The 27,516-nt window shown below is 39.0% G+C and overlaps 1 protein-coding gene across 1 annotated transcript in view; it reads right to left on the bottom strand.

The window, feature by feature from the left end:
• Positions 1–27,516, bottom strand: part of EYS (eyes shut homolog) — an 888,772-nt gene that overhangs the window by 389,271 nt on the left and 471,985 nt on the right. Inside the window, exons 25-26 of the mRNA XM_064448569.1 lie at positions 21,146–21,270; positions 11,980–12,229 (exon numbers count right to left, since the gene is read on the bottom strand). Coding sequence (XP_064304639.1) covers positions 11,980–12,229; positions 21,146–21,270 — 375 coding nt within the window. The remainder of the gene's footprint in view (positions 1–11,979; positions 12,230–21,145; positions 21,271–27,516) is intronic.

The raw sequence follows: 27,516 nt of genomic DNA, 5'->3' as shown, positions 1-27,516 counted from the left end.
TCATGATTCTTTCTGCTGTAAACTAACATAGTCCTGGGAGTATCAGGCAAAATGAACCTCTGTGCAAATGGACAATACAAAGTCTAGAAAATGTTTAAATATTACTGGAACACTTTTGATGGTTAGAAAGCGGAATACAGTTGTCAACTCAAAAGGGAAATTTAAACCATCGCAGCTAAGAATCTGGCACCTATAACTATGATCTTTTTTGCTAGGACAACAATATTCTGTCTACATTACCAGCATTATTTCTAAAAGCTAAACCTAATTACATGTGTGGGAAATATACCATTATCACTAAAGAGTTTATTTTGTGATTTGTACAAAGTATTTCTTATAGCTGTGAATCACAGCCGTCAGCAAAAAGGCTTTCACTATAGATATATCCTTGTATGCAATCTCCTTGAAAAGTCTGCTTGTTCATTTTTATGGAAAGAGGCTAGTCTGTATACTCTAATGTCAGATATTACAGGATACTATATTAGTTTCTCATAGTTGTTTTTAAAACATTTAGCAAAAAGATTACCCAAAGTCATTATGACTCTGTTACATTTTTGAAGTTTTATATTGTCCTGGTTTCAGCTGGGATAGAGTTAATTTTCTTTGTAGTAGCTAGCATAGGGCTATGTTTTGGATGTGTGCTGGGAACAGTGGTGATAATGCAGAGATGTTTTAGTTGTTGCTAAGCAGTGCTTACACCGGTCAAGGACTTTTTCAGCTCCCTGTGCTCTGCCGGGTGCACAAGAAGTTGGGAGGGGACACAGCCAGGACAGATCACCCCAACTGACCAACAGATATCCCATACCATATGACATCATGCTCAGTATATAAAGCTGGTGAAGAAGAAGGAAGGGGGGACATTGGGAGTGATGGCGTTCGTCTTCCCGTGTTACGTGTTACGTGTGATGTTACTGTTACGTGTGATGGAGCCCTGCTTTCCTGGAGATGGCTGAACCCCTGCCTGCCCATGGGAAGGAGTGAATGAATTCCTTGTTTTGCTTTGCTTCCGCGCGCAGTTTCTGCTTTACCTATTAAACTGTCTTTATCTCAGCCCATGAGTTTCCTCACTTCTACTCTTCCGATTCTCTCTCCCATCCCACCAGGGGGGAGTGAGTGAGCAAGCGGCTGTGTGGTGCTTGATTGCTGAGTGGGGCTAAATCATGACATACATTTTTATGTTTTTTATGTCTCCTGATAACATAGAAAATACAAATTGAAAAAAATCAAGGTAAAATATTTCTGAAATGAAAATGAGATGACCCAATTTAACAGACAAGCTTAATGGATCTTAGTTTCATATGACTAAGAGTGCATGACAAAAAGGAAAATGTGAAGGATTTCTACTTAGTCAGGAACATTAAATTATTAAAGTAGTAGACTTTCTTTAACCTCACTTTCTATGAATCCTGAAATGTCCCATTACCTGATCAACACCACTTCTATGCTCTCCAGATACATACATAATATTAAAAATAATTTACACTGTAACAATACTAAGGGGCTTACTGGACTTCATATGCATACATTAGGGTGGACTTAAACCTTACAGTGACTTGTCATTCATTTAATTGTTTAAACTTCTTGTATATTTTGACTTATAAACCACAATTTCACACTTTGGCAATCCCATTTTCTCATAAATGAGCTATCGATGCTATAATATTCTGTAGTTTCCACATATCAGATTGTGATTTTTTTTTTCAGATAAATAAAATTCATTCCTTCTACTCCTTCTGAAATTTCCCTTCCAGATTTGACTGTAATAAGACTATACCTGAGATATCACTTTTCCTCCACTATTACCATTTTACTTACATCAAAAAAGATGAATATATTAAAAAAGGATTGAAAATTAGACACATACTGATGTTCTCAAATTTTCTGATCATTCTGCATTGTTATGACACACAAGATGATAGATTTCAAAGTATGACATTAGCAAATGTTGATATTTTTTTATATACCAGTACAATACTTAAACAGAAAAGAAATATAATTTACTACATCAATATAGCATTTTAGTGAGATGAATACTAAGGATTATTGACCTGAGAGCTAAATATTTGAAGAAGTTAAGTCAAAAGTCAGTATTTTCAAAACGGACAAAATATTTTTCAATGTAACTGAACTAAGAACTGTTCAGACTGGTAGTACAGAACGTATCTATCAGGAGTACAGAATGTGTAAGTGTATGGACATTTCTCAGTGTGTTTGTGAGTGTATTTTACAAACTTCATAGACAACAGGGTATGTGTATACACAGTACATACTATTTACATATGTAGATTTTTACATGTCAATATATTCAGTTACTCATTTTCATTCTGATATAGAAACTTAGAAATTAAATTATGTATAATTTTTTAAAGAAAGGTTACTTTTAATTTGTTTACCTTTTCTTTGTTATGACACTCATGTACATAGAATTCCCACAGATTTTCCAATTTATCTTACTCACCTAGAAGTCTGAGTGTGAAGTAATCAGGGTAAAAAATGCACTTCAAAGTTACAGGCTATCAAAATACTTTTGCTTGCCGGGCAGCAGTTTGCACCTAAATAAAAGCAGAAGCAGGCCAGGCTTGCATTAACACTTCTACGTGTTCTTTATCAGATCACTGGGGAGAATGACTGCTCTGTGAAAGAGGTCTGGAAAGTTACCATGTTCAAGCTTCTAGCAGTTACAGATATAGTGCAAATACTGGATCAGGGTTCAATGCGTTCACTTTGTGTGAAATTCCATGCTAACCTATATAGCTAGCATCTTAACTATGTTAAAAGTATTTCCTTCCTTGATATAGTAGATATAACAAGACGTGTTTAAAATCAGCATATGATTACAGCTACTGAGAACAGGGAAACTAAAATGGGCTGAATAATAATGAAGTGTCTGGCAGAACAGATAAAAGACAAAGTTTAAAGGAATCATAAGAGTGATGGCAGGTCTAGTGAATGTAACAGACACAAATCAATATGATAAAACAGAATTAGAAGGCAAAGGTGTCATGTAATTTCAACATTTTTCAGAAACCTTGGCATATACTGTTTCATATAATTAGCATGAACTTGAGTAATGAGAAAGATGGAAAAGCATGACATTATTATGGAAAACTGTGTAAAAACAATGAAAGCTCTGAATTTTCCTTTCTCCTAGGAGTCTTTAATTAATAACAACTGAATGTGAACAAGTGAGAAATCAAAATTTGAAATTTGGCAGAGCAAGACTTTAAACAATACTGTGTATGTGCCAATTCGACTATTATTAATTGTATTTTCAGATCCCACTTGGTATGTTAGGCAGTTTTAAAGGAAACTAAGATACATATTAAATGCAAACAGTTTAAGCAGTGGAAGTACGTGGTGCAAAAGAAGGATGAAAATCCACTTCACTGAAGTATTTGTTTAATGTGTTATTCTCCATAAATAATAGAAGTCAGTTAGGTACTGCATAGTAGCTCTCCTTCTCTGAGATGTGTTGTTACCATTGATATCTGGTTCTACTGATCTCGGTCTCCCAGATATCTTTGTGAGCTCTACCATCCACACACATAACATGAACAGCCCAATATTCAGTTGATTTGCCAAAAACAAAAGTACAAAGAACCAAAATACTATATATGGAGGAAAGGAGAAGAGTTTACATCCTACCCCAGAATAGATGTCTAAAACAGGTGGTGCCATTTCTTTTAATTTACTACAGAGTGATATACCTTACACAGATTAACTAATGGATAGCTACAGGTAAGACGAACCCCACCCTTGGTGACTAACTAGATACTTTCATGGAAGTAAATACTAGGAGTCTTTTTAAACAATGTCTGTAATGCAATTCTCTCCTGACAATTACAGCATATCACAGAACAACTGAGGTTGGAAGGGACCTCTGGAGATCGTGTAATCCAACCCCACCTACTCACAGCAGGGTGAGTTACAACAGGTTGCTCAGGACATTGACCAGTTCAGTTCTGAATATCTCCAAGGACAGAAAAGCCACAAACCCTCTGGGCAACCTGTTCTAGTGCTTGACTGCCCTAACAGTGGAAAAAAAGGAAGGGCGAAGAAGCAAAAAGCAAAAGGAAAAGCAAAAGGAACGAAAGTCAGAAAGAAAAAAAATTAAGAATTTCCTGCATTTGAACTTGTGCAATTGCTGCTTGTTGTGTCAGTAGGCACTACTAGGGAATCTCTGGCTCAGTATTTATAAGGTCCCTTGGATAAGGTAAGATCATCTCCTGAGCCTTCTGTTCTTAAGGCTAGGAAATCCCAGCTCCCTCAGACTCTCCTCATATGTGAGATGCTACAATCCCTTGTCATCTTTATGGCCTTTTCCTGGACTCACTTGAGTGAGTCCATGTCTCTCCTGTACCGGGGCCAAAAATGGACACAGGACTCCAGATATGTTCTCACCGGTGCTTTACAAAGGGGAAGAATCAGCTCCCTTGATCTAGTCTCAAAACTTCCCCTAATGTAACCCAGGATGCTGATGACTGAACACAGCCCTTTGAGCCTGGCAGTTCAGCCAGCTTTCAGTCCCTCTCACTGTCCATTCATCTAGCCCATACATCGCCAGCTTGCCTGTGAGGACGTTATGGCAGAAAGTATGGAAAGCCTCACTCAAGTTGAGATAAGACAACATCTACTGCTCTCCCCTCATCCACCAAGCCAGTTATCTCATCATAGAGGGCTATCAGGTTGGTAAAGCGCAGTTTCCCCTTCCTAGCTCCATGCCAACTATTCCTAGTCACCCTCTTGTTCCTCCTTCCTGTATCAGCTTCCCAGGAATTGAAGTGAGGCTGACTGGCCTGTAATTCCCTGGATCTTCCTTCTTGCCCTGCCTGAAGACAGGAGTGGCATATGCTTTCTTCCAGTCATGAGAAACCTCTCCTGATCACCATGACCTTTCAAAGATTATCAGGAGTTGCCTCGCCATGACTTCAGCCAGCTCCCTCAGCATTTGTGGGTGCATCTTTGTATTAGGTACAACCTGTGTATGCCCATTTTTATTAAATGTTCTCTCACCTCATTGTCTTCAAGGGTGAGTCTTCCCTGCTCCAGGATTTCTCACTGGTCTCAGGGATACCCACTGTAAAGAATGAGCCAAAGGCAGCACCATGTACCTCGCCCTTTTCTCTGTCCTCGGGTTTCCTGCCTCATTAAGCAGAGGGCCTACATTTTCCCTACTCTTATTTTGCTGATGGATAGCCTGTACGGAAGACATTACTACACAAGTGGTCTGTAAATGTGCAGACCAAATTTCCCCAAATAGCCCTGCATTTTTAAAAATAGGCTTATTTTTCAAGCTGGGAGTAGAATACATTTGAGCTCCATAATATAGACCAGAGGCACCAAGTGAACAAAACATTACATGTCTTCATAGATCTTTGGATACCTGTGAAAACTACCTCTAAAGAAAATTTCTTTGACTATCTTCATGTTGAACAGCTTTCAAAAGTCAGATGGAAGCTTTTCTGCTATTATAGCTGTGATCAGGAGAATATTCACATCAACATGAGCGTGGTCCTATTATGCACAGGGATATTAAGCATGCATACAGAATTTTGCAGGATGCTAATAGACATTTCTATGTGATGAAGAACTTAGATCATTCCCTCTGGTCCCATAAAAGCTTTTCTATAAACATGTAGTTTTCTCAGAACAAATTTCTTTACAAAACATTATTTGCCACAAGCAATGGTATAGTAGTTGAAATGCATACCTGGAGACTGGACCAAAGAATATACTTTTCTGCCAAACAGATCCCACCTCTCATAGCCCTTTCCTAGAGGTCTCTGCTACTTTAAACCCTCAGAACTTGCTGTAATGTATGAGCTCATTGTCAGATGAGAATAACAATACTAAAACATATGAAAATTATGTAGTACATATATTCCCCATAGTGCAAGTTATCGATGGTGGATCATCAGTCTTTTTTTCCCCAAATGTTAGTAATATGGGTTATTAATAAATACACTAAGGCTAGTAAGCACAGAAGTATACAGCAGGTTGAACAGCTTGACACATTTCACATACTATGGATACCTCAGTGTATTAAGGAGCTCACTCATCCAAGAGCATTTCTCATTTGCCTTTATAATAGCCCTATTTTTTCCATTGAACAAGGCATAGATTTGCTTATGCATCAACACAATGGCAAATATTACTTTTGGGGATGCACTGTTCTTCCTCATTTATTCTTTCCACTACAAAAAACAACAACAACAAAAAAAAAAGGAATCCAGCAATGGAAAATAAGATTTTGAAAGATACTGCGTTTTAGGTATCTTTCTGTGTACCTCATAGCTTATGTATGTTCACGTATTTTGAATATATGGATACTGGAATCACAGCAGCAATAACTGTTTCCTTTAACTCCCAAGCAATGTTCCACTCAAGAAGTGAGGTCTAAAGCCCTTTTCTGCTTTCTAAGGCAGTCTTTTTAAGATAAATGACTAGGAATAAATCTCTCTGATACTTTTAGAAGAAAGGTGAAAGGAAAGTATGTGTCAACTCTATTCTTTGTATATTTGGGTCCCCCACTTTCAAAGAGGAAGCAGATGGTGGTCAACTAAACTGTGGTATGCAATACTATGACCTTGGTACTTTTAGGTGTTTTGATATTGTAGAAGCCTATAAACAGGATTAATATGGACCCCAAAGAGTTCACCTGGTGCCAAACAAGTCACAGGTGTTGAAAGAAACACTTAGAAAGTTATGGCATAATCTGTGCAAATACGCTTCACGCTGAGGGTATCAAAGAATCAAAGAATAAGAAGAAAAGAAATTAACAGACTTTGTTAAAACCTGAAACATGTTTTTCCTTCTTAGTTCTGAGGGAACCTTTTTAAGCCAGTAGTTATCCACTAGATGTGGAGCTTGAGATTTATTTCCGTGTTGATTCATATCTTGTGCCATTGGGATCCATTGGGAATCCACAGTGGTATACTCAACTTGACCTCATGAGTGCAGGCACTGTATCAGGAGGCACTTCTGGCAGAAAGAATTTGGTCTGTGTACTTATGTATGCATACTGAGCATGAAATCTACATGGACAAGCATTCACAGGAAAACAACTGTTATTCCATACCAAAAAAATTTTTGTTACTTGTCTTTTGGCACCTCTTTATACATAACTTTCATAGCCTAGAGCCCTTTTTAAACCTTCTATGTGATTTAAATTGATGAAATAAAACCATTTTTTTCCTACATAAACCTGCAAGCAAAGAATGAAAAGTAATAAAAGTAAAAAAACCTCTCCTTGGCTCGATGGGTATTAATTTTGTAGAAAGTATTTTTATAAAAGTACAGTATAAAAATGTAGTCCAAACCAATCAATGTTCCCTAATGTTTAATTCCAGAATTCATAGGGTTTTGTGTGTTCTTTTAATTCCCTGACTTTATTTTTGAAAAAGTTGTAATGGTCTTATAAAAGTACTGTTTTCAAAAATGCAGCCATCGTCTGCCTCATTTTGGAATGAGAAGTGTCAAGTTAATTATATTATATATAAACATGATTCTCTCAAGAGATAAAAATACATTTTTCTCTACACTTATTTTACATTCAAAAAGGTTAATAAACATACTTATATACTGCAAACAGAGATACCTCCTGAATTTATATGTAAATACGATGAAAGCTACACCCAAAATCCTGAAAACTTTACTGTAGTGAAGTGGAACTGTTCCGTTCCTGATTACCTGCCAGAGTTATAGCTGCCTCCAACCTGCTTCTATATTGATCTAGTAGCCTATGTGGCAGAACGTGAAGAAGAATAACCATCTGTGTCAGGTACAGCAGCAGGTGCTGTATCCATTGAACAGGCTGCTGCCTGATTACAATAAATCTCTTTCAAGCACCTGTCTACCTTGACAGACACTTTTATCTTCATATAAAAACACCCTACCACCTCAAAAAGTTGTCTGAATAGAAATTAGAAACTCAAGAGATAAAATCAGCTGGTAAAGTCCAGAAACTGAACCCACTGCAGATATACTGTGAAGTCTAGGTAAGACAGTGTTTAGATTTATAAGTTTCTTATCAAGCGAAGCAGTAGTGTCCGCTCATCTCATATGTTTCAGTACAATATTGCTAACATTCTTGTAAGGCAGAACTTAAAGTAGGGTAACAGGTATGGAAAGATAAATGCTTTGTCACTAACATTTTACAAATTTCTGTTTGCGCAGGCGAGGCTTGTGCAGATAAAACCAAGTTAGATAACTTGCCACTAGAAGATTTGAACAATGACAAGCTTTCAGGGTGTCTGTCAGTAAGCCTATACCTGAAGTTTCTTTAGGCAGAAGATATAACCCAAGAACACTTGACCAGATTGTTTTCAAAAATATTGAGTCTCACCTGCATTTATCAGTAGATGTGTTTTGAACTCAAAACTACTATTTACTATGCGGGTTAAAAGTAGTTCTTGAAAGACACTATTCAGCTGAATGTTTAAGAAAGTACACTGACTTAATGAATGATAGATCTCCACAACTGGATCATGCAGTTTTGACTCCAGTAATTGCTGAATTTCCTCTGTTGTCAGCTGCTCTATAACAGTTAATAATTTTGTCAAGTCCATATTTCTCTCTTTAAAGAATGTAAGTGACAAAAATTATGATTATAAAGAGATGGTCTTTGAAGCAAAAATAGTCAACATCAATTGAAATATGGAAAATTAGTATCAGATTGTTGTGAAGGAAAAGGCAGAAGAGACAGTTCTATCAATCAGAGATGTATGTGTATTTCCTGTAGTGGGATGCAATGATGGGAACAAGGATAACGGTGTCAAGTGTAGCCTGATGAAGTTTGCTGATGACACCAAGTTGAGTGGGGAAGTAGACACTCCAGAAGGGGGAGCTGCTCTGCAGGGAGATCTGGATGGGCTGGAAGAGTGGGCCAGCAAGAACCTTATGAAGTTCAACAAGGACAAGTGTAAGATCATGCACCTGGGGAAACATAATCCGGGAGTGCAGCACAGACTGGGATCCACCTGGCTGGAGAGCAGCTCTGTGGAAAGGGACCTGGGGGTCCTGGTGGACAGAAAGCTCAACATGAGGGAACAGTGTGCTGCTGTGGCCAAGAAGGCCAACAGGATGCTGGGTTTCATCAAAAAGGGCATCACCAGCAGAGACAAAGAAGTCATCATCCCGCTCTGCTCAGCGCTTGTCAGGCCACACCTGGAGTACTGTGTACAGTTCTGGTCCCCGCTATACAAAAAGGATGTGGACAGGCTGGAAGGGGTCCAGAGAAGGGCCACCAAGATGGTCACAGGACTGGGAAGCCTGCCATACGAAGATAGGCTGGGAGAGATGGGTTTGTTCAGCCTTGAGAAAAGGAGGCTCAGAGGGGATCTCATCACCATGTCCCAGTATTTAAGGGGTAGCTACAAAGAAGATGGAGACTCCCTTTTCACAAGGAGTCACATGGAGAGGACGAGGGGGAATGGACACAAGTTGCTCCTGGGGACATTCCGATTGGACACAAGAGGAAAATTTTTCACAGTGAGGACAGTCACCCATTGGAATAATCTCCCCAGGGAAGTGGTTGACTCGGCCATGTTGGACACCTTCAAGAATCATCTAGACAGGGTGCTGGGCCACCTTGTTTAGACTGTGCTCTTCCTAGAAAGGTTGGAAAGGTTGGACTAGATGATCCCTGAGGTCCCTTCCAACCTGTGATTCTGTGATTCTGTGATGACAGTTCTGTGAACTCCACTGATGATGTTATTTTGCTAGATGAAGAAAATAAATACCCAGAAGTAATAGCAGTAGCTCCCATTAGTGTGAACTAGCTGGTTAATATCACTGTGTTCATCCAAAACATCTCACCTGCTGTGCAGAACTTGGTCTGAGAATTTATGAATTTTATTCCAGTCAATGAACATGTTGCACATATCTGGCTTAGCTCATTTCAAGAATCAGCAAACTGTGATTTGAAGTTTGTGAGTCTCTGGATAATGGATGAAGCCAGATATTCACTAGGAAGAGATGTCTGCATTTGAGTGTCACGACAAACTAACACACTAAGAAAAGATACCTGTTTTTAAATACGTATCTTATTAGGGGAATGAGAAATTACTGAAGGACTTCAAAATCTCCACTGCTCTTCTGATGCTGAAAAGACACCCGACAATTCTTCAGGACTCTTTTGAGGCAACCTAGAGAGAACTGAAGCTGCACTTGTAGAGTCAGTGTAAACTTTAATCCACGGGAGAGTAATGACTCACGATTTACTTGTATTTCAGCCCCTGGTATATTACTAATTACTGAACTCATGCCTGTGGCAGATAAAGCAACAGTCTGGTGCTGCTCTAATCATACAATTTGTGTAGGGAAAACAGAAAGTGTCATTAAGGAACTAGTGATTAACAAGATTGTATCATAATTATGCTGGGGAGGAAGTACTGACCTTAAATCTGTGGAAATATCAGTAGCCGCGTATGGTACAGGTGTGATATTGGACTTTATTTGTACTAAGACCTAAACACCAGACCCCAGAAAGTGTGAAGAGAGAACATCTGTTGAGGTTTCTATCCTGAATACTGCTAAAGACTTCAGTGGCAATTAGTTCTCCTAGTCCACAGCTCAGTTTAGCCAAATTAGTTGTCAGATGTATCCTACAGCTGAAAATATCAGCCTCTTTCAGACCTTTAAGGATAAAAATGTAGGGGGAGGGGGGAATGAAAAAAACTACCAAAAAAAACACGTAAGAGAAAAGAAAAAATTAACAACTTTGGCGCTGAACTGAGTCTGCAGCAAAGTACATGGCCATCAAAACTTCATTCAGTCTTATCAGAGTAACACAACTCTGTAAATCGTATTCTTAACAGAAGTGTAGAAGCAGTTTTAGTGACCTCAAGAGCTGAGTAAATACAATCCTTCCCATTATTCATACTGTCTATGAGGACCAGCATCAGAACAAGTTTCACTGCTCAGAACAGAAGTATTAAATTTTCTAAATGAACCTGCCTCTGTGAATCAATATAAAATGAATGAATTACAAATCTTATCCATTGAGAACATCAGCAGACTAGCTGACATGATATTTTGGAAGATGTAACTGCATTTACTAACTGCCTTTCACTCAGTGTCTTCACCTACACCAAGAAAGAATATTACCTATTAAGAATGCAACCAAAGCTTAGGTATATCCCCAAAAGACTAGTGTACAGGAATCAAACGTTCAGAAAACTCATTTATCCAAATTAGAGAACAGGACTCCTGGCTTATTTCTTCTACAAGGAATTACTTTGAAAGAGTATATAAGCAAAAAAATCTGAAGCTAACTTTAAAGAGGATGTCTTATACTCACACTATTTGTATAATACTTAGCTTAATAAAATGAACAGGCCACAATGAAGCTACAGTCTTCAAAATAAAACACTGCACTTCTGTTAGTGTTGACTTTTCTTTAAATATTTTAAAAATAACAGCATAGGTAATTTTTTAGCTTCCCAAAAAATCACTATAAACTGTTAAAATGGCAGACATGTTGAGAGGCGTGTCCCAGCTATTTTTAGTGAAAAAAATATCTAGATGCACAGAAAAGGAAGCACTTGGAAAAGTTGTGAACTAGGAAAGGAAAGCCAAAGTCCCCATAGAGTAAGGCAAATTATCTTTCTGCTACTGACTAGCCAAGGAAGAACGGAAGAGCGGCATCAGGGTCAGAGGGAGCTGAACACAATATAAGGCATATGAAATTGTACACTCTAGCAAAGCAAACTGAAAATGAAGCTGAGAGAAAGTGCAATTTTCCTCACTGGATGTGTAAGGTGCTGGGAAAAATTGTTTTGATAGAAAAGAGTTATTTTTCAGTTACATTTAAGCACAATTAAGAAAGGTTAAATAAAAAGAATAGAAGGTAGGACAGGAAGCAGAAAACAACATTCTGAAGAAGAAAATGAATACATTTTGAATATTCTTACTATTTAAAAAGCACTAACAAGGAAAGAAGTTTGATATATGCAACACTCAGAAGCTTTTTCTACTTACCTTGGGACACCTCTCCTGTATGATTATCAGAAGTATGTTTAGACCAAAGTTCCATAGACACAGACAGGGCTGATGGAAGGTCATTGTCTAAAATCTCAGCAGGAAACTCTTCAGCCACTTCAGTAACAGTTTTCTTGCTATGGGGGATAGCAGGTAAACAGGTGATATTGTTTATTCCATCTACACAAAGGAACCCAGTGGAGCAGGACTGTATAAGGCAATCATTGTAATTAAGCTCACAGCTTCGTCCCTGAAAGAGAATTTTTAAAAAGCCATTTTTGAAGGCAATTTGCATTTCATAGTCACGTTAGTTCAAATTATTGCTTTCATTTGATTCTAAGATGTTGTTTACTTATATTAAACTGTCCACAATTTTAAAAGCAAATCTAATCACGTGGAAAATACTGCTTAACTAATTTAATAGTATAGTTGTATATTTTAAATTTTAACTAAATGATGTTTTGACTCTGACTTAGTATTACAATTTATCAATAAAAATAACTTCCCCACAGATTTGTAACTGCAAAGTATCGAATATAGTATTGTCTCCAGTAATAAAATGTGGTTAAAATAATGACCTTTAGTTAGCATTTAGTTATACAGAAAACAGAGGTCTTAGCTGTCTAAAACCCTACCGTTTGTTCTGACTGTCAAGTTAATGTTCTTTCTTTTTGTACACTGTAGCTCCATATTAGTTGCCTGTTGTTACCAAATCTTCACACAGTACCTTGTTAATACATTAAGTTCACAGATAGCTCTTAGAAAAGAAAAAAATGTAGTGGCAATCTCACGTTGGACCTGACACTCACTTTTTATTTTTTATGAAGACTAACAATTCATGGGAAGCCTGAAATATCCTTCCTAGTAATAAATTAAAAATGTTCATATCCAGTGGTCTGTAAAAAAGGCAAGAAATAATGCATTTTTTACAGCAATAATTATGTGAATTAAATGCATTCTTGAAGTGTGAAATAAATATATGCTGAAGCCAGGCCTGGGTTCATTTTATTTTCACTTCTGTTGTTATGAACTAATGGGCTATGTGAAGAGACACAGCTAACTTCACTAACCTATCCTACATATCTGGATAGCCATTTAAAATATGCACATTGTCATCCCTGAAAGACATGCATCTCTGCCAACATACCATCTGGCACATAATCGCACATAACCACACATTAGCTTTGGTAATAAACTATTGGATTTTTGAACAGGCTTGTTCGTGATTTTTTCATCACCATTTCCAGGCTATGTAATATAACCACAGTTTTAGCTCTTGCTGCCTCTTACCATCTGCTGCTTTAGACAACTCTGACAGAGATTGCCTTGAGGCCAACCATATTGTCAGGCCTTGGAAATCCCAAACTGTTGGTGGTTAGGTGTAAAGAATATCCTGCAATCACCTTTTGGTGACCAGAATGTCTTAAGCATCCAAGCCCTACTTTCAAAATAAAGAATGCTAGCTAGAGGGAGATGTATCCCTGTCTTTGAAGGAAAGAAGTAAGCCTGATCTCCTCCTGAGGCTTCTAATTTGTGGGCTCAGTTTCCTGCCTTCTCTTAATAGAAGTCATAAGAAGCCTGGAAAGTAAGGCAAAACTGTAAAGAGATCTAGAAGCTGGCTGGTGCAGTGTACAAAACTCAATTTTCAATCTTACCTCTAACTACTGTAAAATTGTTCTGCTTTTTTTTTTTTTTTACAATAAGAGAGAAGGCTCATAAATAGTAGATAAATCAAAATTTTACTGCTTATGTATTAGTGAACTATTTATTCTGTCAGCTGAAAATTCCAGAAAGCCAGCCCATAAAGAGTCTGAAAATTAAAAACTAGCAGTGAGGTCAATATCTGAATCTGACTAAGTCTTTGAAACACCTGTCTTCTATGTCATTTGTTTTAAGGAGAAGGTAAATATCTCAGGGATGAGTTAGAATTGTTTAGGGAAGTGTTCATTGGCTCATGTCAAAACCACACAGGTCCTATGTCATTCTAACTGCCATATGAAGGTATAGCGGATACTCTATAGGCTACTTCAAACAGCATTAGGTGCTTATGGTTAGGCAAACAAATCACACTTTTCGTCAAAAAAGTCAAAAAAGCTCCAGTAGCTCAATCGCCCTAATATAGACCCAGGACTGGATTTGGAAACCAAATTATTTTGGGATGCTCTTGTACCTCTAAGGCAGCTAGGTGGTGTTGGCAGATGTAACACAAAATCTGTAGAAAACTCACAGCCTTCTGCATGGTAGCGGGAAGCTGGGCAAAGCTCAAAATGGCATTGGACACCTAGATTTGGGCTTTAGGTGTCTGAGCAGTCAAACAACCCTTTTGGCCTCACTGACCATATCAGCTAGGTCTCCATTTAGAATAATGTGAATGTAGGTACTCAGGGCACAGATAGGCACCTACATGAATTTAGGTATCTGCGTCTCAAATTGTATCCCAAATCACCTGCTAAATCCAGAAAAGCCTTGCTATTGTCTGAAGCAGCATTTAGACTGCAAACAATACACAAAGACCTTGTAATCTTTCAACACATGCATTGTGTCATTATTTTATATTTCTGTGGTTTTGTTTGCACTTAGAATACTGGGGGAAGTGGTGAAAAATTAATATAATACTTGTATCCCAAAGGAAAATATTGTGAAAACAGTTAGCTGGTATCATAAATGTTTTAATAATATTGAAGCATTATGATGTTAGCCTCACAAATTAAATTCTCCATGCAAATAATATTGATGCATTGAAGAAATATGTTCTTTGAATACTATAAACTACTGAAGCCTGTTATCCTGTAACATGTGTCTTATGTTTAACATTGAAGAGAGATAATTTCTGACTGACTCTTCTTCTGCAACTTGGGCACATGTAAGAAAATTCAAGTAAATTCTCTAGTGCTCAATAAGCAAGTGTTCATTGCACACTTTCCCTCAGGCAAGACGCTTAAGCAGTCTCTCTCATCTGGTTAGCTGGTCTCTGCCTGGCTAGCTATTTACACAGAACTTGAAGCAACTTACATTTTCTGAGATCTTTATCAACTCTATTAAATTCATTTATGATATTAGGAAACTATAGAAGGTGCAAGAGGGAAAGAGGCAGAAATGCAGACATAGAAACTGAAATTACTTTTCTTACAAGTAGTCTAAATCATTCAGTATTTAAAACAGAAGAGGTTTTTCGGAATGATTTAGATACATCCATGTTTGTTTCAATCAAGTTCTTAATTTGTTTTGGCAAGCAGATGAGCTATCTCGTAAATTCATGGCATCTTATAAAATCACTCACTGTATCAGTATTCCAAAGCATGAAGGAACAGCAGGCCAATTTATATGTAGGATTTCCATACAATGATAAAAAAAACATCTCCTCGTTGCTTTTCTTTAATTCCATACATGGCACAAATGATCCATTTGAGTAAGATTTCTGTCTAATAATATTTCTTAGTCCTGTAAATCTTACACTTCGTTCTGAGTTTCACTGTGACAAATTAGTATATTTTTATTACTACTACAAGTAATGGTGAAGAGCATTTGATTATGGTTTTATGACTCATAGAAACAAAGCAGATGTGGATAACCTCCACTGTGCATGAAGGGTACATTAAATAGTCATAGATAAATTTGATAGCCCTGAAAGTGTCTTTAAATGCTTTAACAGTTTCCATGCAGGCAGACACCGCAGATTTCTATTTAAACGTAGGTATATGTCTATAGATGTTTCACTTTAAAAAGTAAACATTTATTCCATATACTACTGGCTCTGCTTTACTTCTCAAAATTTATAAGAAACTTCATGATCCATACTTTATGATGCATACTTCAGATGGCATTACATACAAAGACTACAGAAGATTTATGTAACACATACTGTAGCTGTAGCTGGAGTTCCTTGAGTGCTTATTTCTCTAGGAGTTCCACTGTTTCTACCCCACGCTTACAGTTAGGAACCAGAATCCATCAGGGGCCTACCAAACACATGTCTTAGGATGTTCAGACCCTAAGCCCTTATCTTTTGTACTGAAGATAGGTACGTTAAACATTTTTCTGGGTTTTGGGCTTTTTTCACATTTTCTTTCTCTACTGTGGACTTCCCAAAGCATAGCGGAATCTGAGGGACTGAAAATGGAACAGTGAATAATGGAATAAAAGCAAAGACCTTAAATTCTAGCTACTTCAGAGGTTTGTTTTCTTCTGTAAGGGCTTGTTCTACAACATACTGTACAGTTAATACCCAAGCTGTGTGCTCATAGAAAAGCTGCTCCTGTGAGTCAAATATCTATCTAGCTCCATCATCAGTGAGCTATTAATGAATACTTGGGGAAGAATACAGAATGAAAACAAGCACCGTTTGCATCTGATAATTCACCAAATACACCATTCCAACTTCTGGCAATAAGTAATTCAAAGACTCCCTATGCCAGGGTAATATTCAGAAGAGTAATTTAAAAAACGATGAAGCTATCCCTCCTTTTAACCCATTTTTGGACTTTTGGTCTCTACAGTATCATGCAACACTGACTTGTACCAATGAATTTTGCACTGAGTGAAAAAATAATTTCTTTATACAGATTTTAAGCTTCCTCTCTGATGATTTTATTTGGCATTCAGAAGATGCTTTTGTGACAAATAAATACTAAAAAAATACTGTAATCGATCTTCTCCATTAGAGTTGTTCCTGTAGGATAAGTATAAATACTTAATGAACAAAATAAGATTATTTTAACTTGTGGGTCTGACTGTTTTCCATATAAAAAGACTATATCCCTCAGCTGATAAATCCTTCATCATCACCTGACCCTTTTTGATGTCAAAAAGAAAGCAGTTTCTATGGACCGTAGGGAAGTATCAACTGTACCCATTCTAGTCTGTAAAGAGCACCCTACAAAAAAAAAAATGTATTAATTTTTATGGGCTACTCCTATTCTTAGGACAGTCAGTAAATTTAGTCAGATTACATGCATTATTAAAATTCATTTTCAACCTACCAAGCCCTTATGGTAAAATAGATTTTACAAAATTGTGGACAAATAGTCACTGCATCTGAGACAAATTCCTGGTAACTGGGAGAAAGCATAAGCCACTCCAGTCTTCAGGCAGGGCAAGAAGGAAGATCCAGGGAATTACAGGCCAGTCAGCCTCACTTCAATTCCTGGGAAGCTGATACAGGAAGGAGGAACAAGAGGGTGACTAGGAATAGTTGGCATGGAGCTAGGAAGGGGAAACTGCGCTTTACCAACCTGATAGCCCTCTATGATGAGATAACTGGCTTGGTGGATGAGGGGAGAGCAGTAGATGTTGTCTTATCTCAACTTGAGTGAGGCTTTCCATACTTTCTGCCATAACGTCCTCACAGGCAAGCTGGCGATGTATGGGCTAGATGAATGGACAGTGAGAGGGACTGAAAGCTGGCTGAACTGCCAGGCTCAAAGGGCTGTGTTCAGTGATCAGCAGCATGAAGTCCTGCTAGAGGCTGGTCATTAATGATGTACCCTAAGAATTCATACTACATCCAAGGCTGCTTAAGCTCTGCAGTAATGGATGATGGGACAGGGTACACCCTCAGCAAGTTTTCACTAGATACAAAACTGGGAAGAGTGGCTGACATGCCAGATGAGTTTGCTGCCATTTATACTGACCTGGAGAGGCATAGAGAAGTGTGCCCACAGGAACCTCAGGGAACTCAGTAAAGGGAAATAGAGAGTCCTGTACCTGGGGTGGAATAATCCCATGTACCAGTACACGCTCAGTGCTAACACACTGGATAGCAGCTTTGCGGAGAAGGACCTAGGGGTCTTGGTGGATGACAAACTGCACAAGCCAGCAACATGCACTTGTCGCAAAGAAGACCAGTAAAATGCTGGGATGCATTAGGAACACTATTGTCAACAGGTTGAGGGAGGTGACCCCTCACATCTACTCAGCAATAATGAGGCCACAGCTGGAATACTGCATCCAGTTCTGGGCTTCCCAGTACAGGAGAGGGAAGGACCTACTGGAGAGAGACACACAAAGGGCCAAAAGAGAAGATTAAAGATGGGGCAACTCTCATATGGGAGAGGCTGAGAGAGCTGGAACTTGTTTAACCTGGAAAACAGTATGCTCAGGGTTCAGGTTCTCATCAGTGTTTATTAATACCTGATGGGAGGCTCTAAGGAAGATAGAGCTAGACTATTCTCAGTGGTGCCCACTGACAGGAGAAGGGGCAATGGGCGAAAGTTGAAAGGCAAAGAAGTCTTTCTGAATATAAGCAAACACTTTTTCATTGTGAAGATGACTGAGCACTGGAACAGGTTGCCCAGAGAGGTCATGGAGTCTATCCTTGGAGACATTTAAAACCCAAATGGGTGTAGTTGTGGGCAATCTGCTGTAGCTAAGCCTGCTTTGAGCAAGAAGTTGGACTACATGGTCTCCTGAGGTCACTTCCAACCTCAACTATTGGGCTATCCAGCATCTATCCAGTACTTTACTTGCTGAAACAAGTTAAGATCTTGACTGAAATGAACATGGGTGTATCTAAACCATTCCATCATCAATTTGAAACACTCAATGCCTTAAACCATCTGTAAAAATAAAATGCCGTTGTGTTATGTTCTCAAGAAGACAAATGTTAACTCCAGCACTTGCTGCTGTGTGAACGAGAGAACTTGGGGCATCTTACAGAATCAAATCACCCACTTCAATAAGTGCTTTACAATTTTCCGCATTTCCCCTATGTTTTCTTCACAGAAGACACAATACTTGTGGAAGTCAGCCACGTTAGTATTTGTACACTAGAGAACTGACCTGTGGTGAAATATGAATCCAGTGCCACATTCAAACTGACCTTTATACTCCTCCTATTACTTTATTTAGAGAAAATCTCTGCCTCGACACAATCCTTTCTGTGTGGATTTCTATAGGGATATCTTACATAAATAAAGAACCTGCTGGTGTCAGAATGATGATTCTGCACTGTAAGCAAATAGGGGAGTACAATGGAGAAGTTGGTGGAACTGGTAGCCTCTAAATCTAGAATGCAGGGGTATTCTACTTTTTCTCATTTAAATTAACACCAGGAGTGAGGCCTAGCCAGAAAAAAAAAAAAAAAAGAAATAACCCAAAAGCAAACCAAACCCAGGGATGCCCTTCCACTGCTGGTTTCAGGTATAGTAAGTCTTCTGAGTCTAGGAAAGACTTACAGTTATATTGAGGTTAATGAGGTTGCACTGAATCCTTTCTCCACATTTTGGACTGTGGCCTATATGGATGCAGACTCAGGTAACTCATAACCTCTTATTCTGGAAGTAGATGTAAACTTCCTGTAAATATGGCAGTTTATAAAGAAAACCTAGAAAGGCTTCCATTTTCTGGTGCCATTTTATACCACACAAAACAACAGCCCTTTCCTCATTTACTACTAATGAAGGGAGCTCTTGGCATGAAGTTTGATTAGAATTGCAAGTTCCACTCTGAATATTTAGGGAGGTGTGTGAAGGACTTAGAAATGTCCTGTGATAAGGACTTTAACAAAATAGTCTTCTGGTATTTTAGATTTGAAGATATTATTGTCAAGGCCTTGATCCTAATTCTCTGCAATCCATCTCTGCAACCTCTTCCTTCACTCTCACAGGTTTAGCTCCCTCTGCTTAAGGCCAGCTCTGATACGGTGCAGCTATGGAACTTCAGATCAGCCTGTGGTGAAAAGAGCTAAGCTGTGAAGATAATGTGTGAGACGTCTCATCTAGGGCATTCATACCTGAGCTGAGAAACTTCATTTAAGCTTGGGCTCTTGCCCTTGATCTTTGACTAAGCTTACAATGAAGATAAAGCCTGCCATAGTAGGCCCAGTACTTTGTTGATCCTGACCTTGCCTTGCTGCTTTGACTTCCTATGGCTTAACCTTAGATCTGCCTTGTGATCATGGACTTGCCTGGCAGTATCTGGACTTCTGGAAGAAGTTTTTGGATGTTTATCACCAGTTTTGCTTTGCTATCCTTGTTCAGGTGCTATGCGACTCTACCCGTTGCCTGTAAGGTCATTGCCCCTGCTCACCTTGCTGCTATACTTGGCTCCCAGCCTGCCTTCCCTTGTGGAGCAGCCCACTTGACACTTGTACTCCTTGACATGTGCTGGCAATCCCAGCTTTAAGGGGATCCCCTTGAGAGAATGGGCATGGGACAGAGATTATTATGGTGCCTGACAAGAACCAAAGACAGAAGTTCTTTTCACTTGTTAGAGAAACTTTTTTCCCCCCACTTTATTGCTTTGTTAGTTTTTCCCTTGTTGACTGTAAATGAGTATCTCCTGCTGTAGAATGAAATCCTGAAACTGGCTAATGTCTGAAAAGTTACTAATTTCTTACTTGACTTGGTTGCACAGAATCTATGAAGGTAAATCTGAATCTTGCAATAATCTGTTCCTTCTATTTTACAGACATAAATACACCAAATAAATGGTGCATAGATACTAAAATAAGCATCATTGTCATAGTTTATAAAGAAAAGGCATTTAGATAATAATTTCAAGCTTGGAGTTGTAGACATAAGAATTACTAAAGTAAGAAAAAAAACCCCAAACCCACATACTCCTTTCTCTGAACAGAAAACTGACATAAGACTGACAAGAGAACTGGCATTAAAAGGTGGTGGCAGCATGGAAATTTGAACCTTAGATGAATACAGCACTGGCACTTAGCCACTCTCAAAGGAATCTTTTCGTATGTTAAACAGGGAGAATAAAACATAGGACCAAAGCCCACAGGGTCGAGCATTCAAAGGAATTGTTTGATTTAGTTTCAGAGAACTTGTTCTCAAAATATCTGTCTGTATGCAATAGTTTCAAGTATGTAAAAATATTAATTGGTATGTGAAATAAAAATATTAATTAGTATGTAAAAATATTAATTAGTGTTTAAAAATACAAATGTACTCTGATGACTGACAAAGTCATTATGTACACTCACACTTTTCCACTTGTTGTGGATATTAGGTAAACTATTTCTCTGGAATAGTAGAGCTCCTGTTAGTAAAACAAACAAACAAAGTAAAGAACAGTTACTAAATATTGTATTTTTCAGCAAGGCTGGGTTTTATATGGGTGAGGTTAAAAAGGAAAGGAATTACATAAAATATTTTCTGTGCAACAGTGAATAGTCAGGTTAAGGGAAGGAGAGGAAAGAATGTCAGCATCTCACCACAAATCCAGGTTTGCAAAAACAGGAGTAACCAAAGCTGGGCTCCTTCTGAACACAGATGCCATGTATGCAGGGGTTTGATACGCACTCATCAACATCTAACTCACAATGGAGGCCTTCCCATCCTGTCAGGAGAAAAAAGAAAAAACAAAACCAAAACAAAACCAAGACCCATTAAAATCTAAATCCATTTATAAAATGTCAGTCAAAAAAAGCTATAGGTAACTATAATCAATCCTCTCACATATATAAATACATGATATAGGATGGGCATGAACTGTTTGGGGCTGTGGTTTCTCAAAGTAGAAAAAAGAAAAGAAATAGATTAACAATAAACAAACACAACCCAAATTATATGGACTTTACAGTTATACTCTACTGAACATCTATTAGAGAAGTTAGTATTTGCTGAATTCTATTTCTGTACAGATATAAGTAAGAAAATAAGAGTAAAACCTAAATATATCCTTTTATTACTGAGTTAACTGACTTGAAAGGTTGCCCTTCACCTACAGAATTATCTGTATTGTTACCTCTCTTGTGGCTAAGAACTGGCAAGGGTTAAACGCTCCCTGAAAACCTCTTATCTCATTCCAGATCTGCATGATGCAACCAAAAGCATTTTTTTCCCCACCATTTAAACTGAAAGAGTATGGATTTTCCTAGCTTAATTTTTGACCTTTTTATCCTGTTCATTAGATTTGTGCATTATTGCCACACTGGGGTAGGAAACTGGAGGTTTAGATAGATCAAAATAGTCATAGTTACATAAAATAAAATAAAGGGAAAAAAGTTTAAAAGAGAAACTCTGAGACAGATTACTGTACCCGATAAACATGGAGGACAATTTCTGAGCAAAACCAGGTTTGATTTCTAATACCAGCAGAATACCATCTTCTTATACTTCAATACTCAGATTACTAGCATTTTTGTTCATATGCATTTCTTATAAAAATCTCCTTTACATATAAGTAGACCCATAAACTAGAGCCAAAACCTGATCTGAAAGCTGCTTTTCAGATGATGTAATTTGGGCCTATTTTCAGTTCCTTGGAGGCTAAGCTGAACTGGAAGCAACCCATTCGCTTGGTAAATACAAACCCAGAATTTTGTAAAATACAGCTAGCTACTGAAGAACACCAGACCTTCTGCCACAAACTCCCACCTCCCGTTACAGATATGTTATTTGTCCAATTAAATTTTCCCATTTATAAACAAATGAACTCCCACAGCCCAAAAAACCCCTGCAGTCTTCAGCTGATACAAATCTAGTTGCCCCTGTCCTGCATTTGCCTCAGAGCATGTGTCAAAGGGATCCAGCAGTTACATTCCAATCCTGCTTTAGCTGCCCTGGTAAAAGCGCAGCCTGCCCCAGCTAAAGACTTCAGCTGTGAGGCTGCTATTAGTTCCAACAGCTGAGCTGTCTGAGACACTGTTAGAATACAGTTTACATCTCTCTGTGCTGCTTCTGCACCTGAACAGCCTGCAGCTGCAGTCACAGATCCTAAGCATGCATCTATTATTCTAAGAGTACGGGTCCTGCTACTGGGACAATAGCCGACAAAATTCATGATTCATTACAGAATAGATTTGTCAGAGCTAAATAATCTCCCCTTTCTGGTATCACATGCTGTCACCACATGCTTCATTTTGTTCTCTGGAGGTTTTTGGAAAGCTGCAATAATCTGCCTTGTTCCTACTTCTGTCTTGCCACTATCCCTTTTCCATTTCATTAAATTACAACTGTGGATCTGTTGCTGGATATCTCAGACTTTCTGCCTTGTGGAAAGTTCTTTCCCATAGTTGCCTTTACAGACGCAAAATTACTCAATCCTGTCTCCATATTTCTATAGGTGAAAGTTACCAGAGAAATCCAAGACATATATGAATAGTAGCAGCCTGCAACAAAAGCAGATTTATTTTGAGAATTTCTATTTTCTGTGTCTGGAAGATATTTTTCTTTATCTTCTAATCCCTTTCTTCAGCTGTACAACTTTCCAAAAAGCTATTACTCCCAAAGGTTCCCCTGCATCTCCAAATTCACTCCTTTTCTGAGTTGTAACCTTCTCTTCAGCTGTTTCATAAACTCAAATAACATTTGAAAATACCATATTCATTTAAAAAAAAATACGTAACCGTGACACATATACCTAATGCATGTGGTTCTTTCACTGTGTCTTTTCCTGGTGGAGAAATAACATAGACATCTTTCACCCCTACTAATAAATGCTGTTTTTAAAAGAAATGTAAAAGAAGGACAGTTTACGCTATGGTTGGAAGGTGTTTAAAACACAGGAGAGAGTTCCAAGAGCCCAGAGAAGCTTATTCTACTTACATCAAGCATTCCCACGCACAGTTGCATAGAGACAGCTGTTACAGTCCTTGGCTGGCAAGAGATTTTTAAACGTCTACAATCAAGTATATTTAAGGTATTACTAGCTTTAAAAATGAGAAAAATTTTGAACTCAACAATGTATTCTGTGTGAGGTGCTGTAATGATAAAAAAAAGTATCTTCTCAATTCTTAAGTCATCTATATTTGTGAAGTGGTATATGGCCTTATGCAGTACTGGGCAGAGTGAGGGGAGATACAGTTTTATCCATGTGGAATGTCCACTGTGTAAATGTGCTGAAAGGGAAAAAAATATATAGTAGACAGGTCATGACTGAGGCTTTTAACATCAGAAGGGACTGTTATGGTCTGAATTCTGACCCTCTATATGGCAAAGTCCAGAAATTTTTCACTCAGTCGTTCATACATCAGGAGTATAGTGTCTTTCTCGATTACTGAATATATCTTTTAGACATTAAAAAGTTGCTATAAAAATATTAATCTGTCAACAACTTAGGCCTAAAACTAATTAGGCTCTAGTAAGCCAAAGATACTTCCATTTAAGTCTTAAGTATTAGAAAATCATTCCTCAGTACAAATCAAACAAATGAATAAACTGTCCATATTGACTCTCATTACACACACGCACACTCTTCCTTCAGCATCTTCCATACTGTGTTTTTTTTTTTAAATCTGTTACTTATAGTTTTGTAACCTCCACTAGGGACATTTCAGAATGAAAAAATATGTAAAATAAAATCTGATTTTCATAGAATCATAGGATAGTTTGGGTTGTGAGGGACCTTAAAGATCACCTAGTTCCAAAGCCCCTGGCATGGGCAGGCACACCTTCCACTAGGTCACGTTGATCAAAGCCCCATCCAACTAGGTCCAAAACACTTCCAGCATGGCACATCCACAACTTCTGCAGGCAACCTGTTCCAGTGCCTCACCACTCTCAGAGTGAATAATTTCTTCCTTATATCTAATCTAATCCACCCTCTTTCAGTTTACAGCCATTATCCCTTGTCCTACCACAACATCCCCTTGCAAAAAGTCCCTCTCCAGCTTTCTTACAGGCCCCTTTCAGGTACTGGAAGGCTGCTACAAGGTGTCCCCGCAGCCTTCTCTTCTCCAGGCTGAACAGCCCCAGTTCTCTCAGCCTGTCTTCATGGGAGAGGTGCTCCAGCCCTTTGATCATCTTCATGACCATTCCCTTGACTCGCTCCAACAGGTTCATGTCCATCTTATACAGGGGGTGCCAGAGCTGGATGCAGGACTCCAGGTGGGGTCTCATGAGAGTGGAGCAGAGGGGCAGAATCACCTCCCTCACCCTGCTGGTCATGCTTCTTTTGATGCAGCCCAGGAAACGGTTGGCTTTCTAGGCTCTAAGGGCACATTGCCAGGTCACACTGAGCTTCTCATCAACCAACACCCCCAAATCCTTGCTCTCAATCCATTCTCTGCCCAGCCTGTATTTGTGCTTGGGATTGCCCTGACCCAGGTGCAGGACCTCACACTTGACCTTGTTGAACTTAAGGAGATTCACACAGGCCCACCTATCAAGCCTGTCAAGGTCTCTCTGGTTGGCATCCCATCCCTCAGGTGTGTCAACCACAGCACTCAGCTTGGTGTTATCTGCAAACTTGCCAATGGCGCACTCCAGTCCAGGCAGATGATGTCAGTTGTTCTTCCCTTATCCACCAGTGCTGTAACCCCATCGTAGAAGGCCACCAAATTTGTCACGCACTATTTCCCCTAAGTGGAGCCATGTTGGCTGTCAGCAATCACCTCCTTACTTTCCATGTGCCTTAGTATAGTTTCCAGGACAATCAGCTCCACGATCTTGTTGGGCACAGAAGTGATTGACTGGCCTGTAGTTCCCCACGTCTTCCTTTTTCCTCTTTTAAAAATGGGTGTTACATTTCCCCTTTTCCAGTCAGGGGGAACTTCAAGTAACCAGGTCTCCCATTTCCTTTCAGAAAGGGCCCACATTTTCCGTAGTCTTGCTTTTATCACCAACCTATCTACAGAAGCTTTTCTTGCTCTTGATGTCCATGGCCAGATTTAGTTCTATCAGGGCTTTAGCTTTCCTAATCTGATCCCTAGCTGCTCAGACAATTTCTCTTTATTCTTCCCAGGCTACTTGTCCTTGCTTCCACCCTCTGTAGGCTTCCTTTTTGTGTTTGAGTTTATCCAGGAGCTCCTTGTTCATCCATGCAGGCCTCCTGGTGTTTTTGCCTGGCTTCCTCTTCGTTGGGATGCATCACTCCTGAGTTTGGAGGAGGTGATCCTTGAATATTAACACGCTTTCTTGGGTCCCTCTTCCCTCCAGGGATTTATCCCATGGTACTCTACCAAGCAGATCCCTGAAGAGGCCAAAGTCTGCTCTCCTGAATTCCAGGGCAGTAAGCTTGCTGTGCGCCCTCCTCGATGCCCTAAGGATCTTGAACTCCACCATTTCATGGTCACTGCAGCCAAGGTTACCCTTGAGCTTCACATTCGCACCAGCCCTTCCTTGTTGGTGAGAACAAGGTCCAGCATAGCACATCTCCTCATTGGCTCCTCTATCACTTGGAGAAGGAAGTTATCATCAACACATTCCAGGAACCTCCCAGACTGCTTATGCCCTGTTGTGTTGTCCCTCCAACAGATACCGGGGTGGTTGAAGTCCCCCATGAGGACCAGAATTGTGAATATGAGGCTGCTCCTATCTGTCTATAGAGGGCCTCATCCACTCAGTCTTCCTGGTGGGGTGGCCTGTAGCAGACCTCCACTGTAATTTCACCTGTCCCTGCCCTTTTTAATCCTGACCCATATGCTCCTGGTCAGCCCCCATCCATCCCCAGGCAGAGCTCCAGCACTCTGGCTGGTCATTGGCATAGAGGGTGACAACCCGCCCCCCCCATCTCCCCTGCCTCTCCTTCTTAAAGAGCCTGTATCCTTCCATTCCAACACTCCAGTCACAGGAGGCATCCCACCACATCTCCATGAGGCCAACAAGATCACAGTCCTGCAGGTGTGTGCACATCTCTAACTCTTCTTGTTTATTCCCCATGCTATGCGTGTTTGCATAGAGGCATTTAAGTTGGGCCCCCAGCGAAGCTGACCTGTGGTCCTTCTCCAGGCTCTGGGCTTCTACTGCTGGCACTGGCATCAAACTGGTAGGAGTGGGATGGATTGAGGTTCCCCTCCCCCAGCAACTTTAGTTTATTTTATTAATGTTCAATTCAATACGCATTTTCTTTTTAATGAAGGACAGGCATGGATATAAATCTATGTAAAAATTACATTAACAGGTTGCTAGAAAGACTGCAGGAAAGTTTTGTGTAATACATATATGGTCACTTGACTTCAGGAGACTTTAGCAAGATCTTATTGCTTGTAAGTGGAAACCAACAAGGCAAATGTACCTCATTACAAAGAAAATAAGCAGATCAGATGTACGAAGGTATCATGGGTGATTAGAATATTTATCTTCCAGAATATATCTAAATAACCTCTAAAATAATCACTAAGAAACCTTGGATCAGTACCATCAAAGAAAGTATTCAGCAGTGCAGGTCAGTACAACAGAAAACAATCGACTTAAACTGAAAAATTCAAGTTTCAGGAGGTAGGTACTAGTATAATTCTTAAATTAAGAATAACTGAATTATGGAGCAGTATGCTTTTGTATAAATACAAAACTCCTTAAATTTTCCTAAGTCACAAGACCTGTTTAAGTTGATCTATGTTCCCATAAGAAACCAGCTCCCATTTTTTTTAGAAAGTGCTTGTTTTCATTCTATTTATAGTTGTTCAGAAAAACTCTTTTCATCCCAGCCAGCAGCCCTAAGCATGGGTATGTGTGACAACAACAACAATAGTAAATGTTAGTTAAAAGATTCAGAATTTCTTTTCAGTCAATCTTATTCTGTAGCTAGTTAATTTATCTAGTCACTATACAGTGCCTACTTGACTGCTTGGTCAATAAATTGCATTACTAAACCTAGCTCTAATAATTCTTCAGACTCACTTAATGAGCTGATTTTAGTTTT

Source organism: Phalacrocorax carbo, chromosome 3 (assembly GCF_963921805.1).
Source record: "Phalacrocorax carbo chromosome 3, bPhaCar2.1, whole genome shotgun sequence".
NCBI lineage: Eukaryota > Metazoa > Chordata > Aves > Suliformes > Phalacrocoracidae > Phalacrocorax > Phalacrocorax carbo.
The sequence above is the reverse complement of the archived record's forward strand: the minus strand, read 5'-3'. Positions and strand labels throughout refer to the sequence as shown.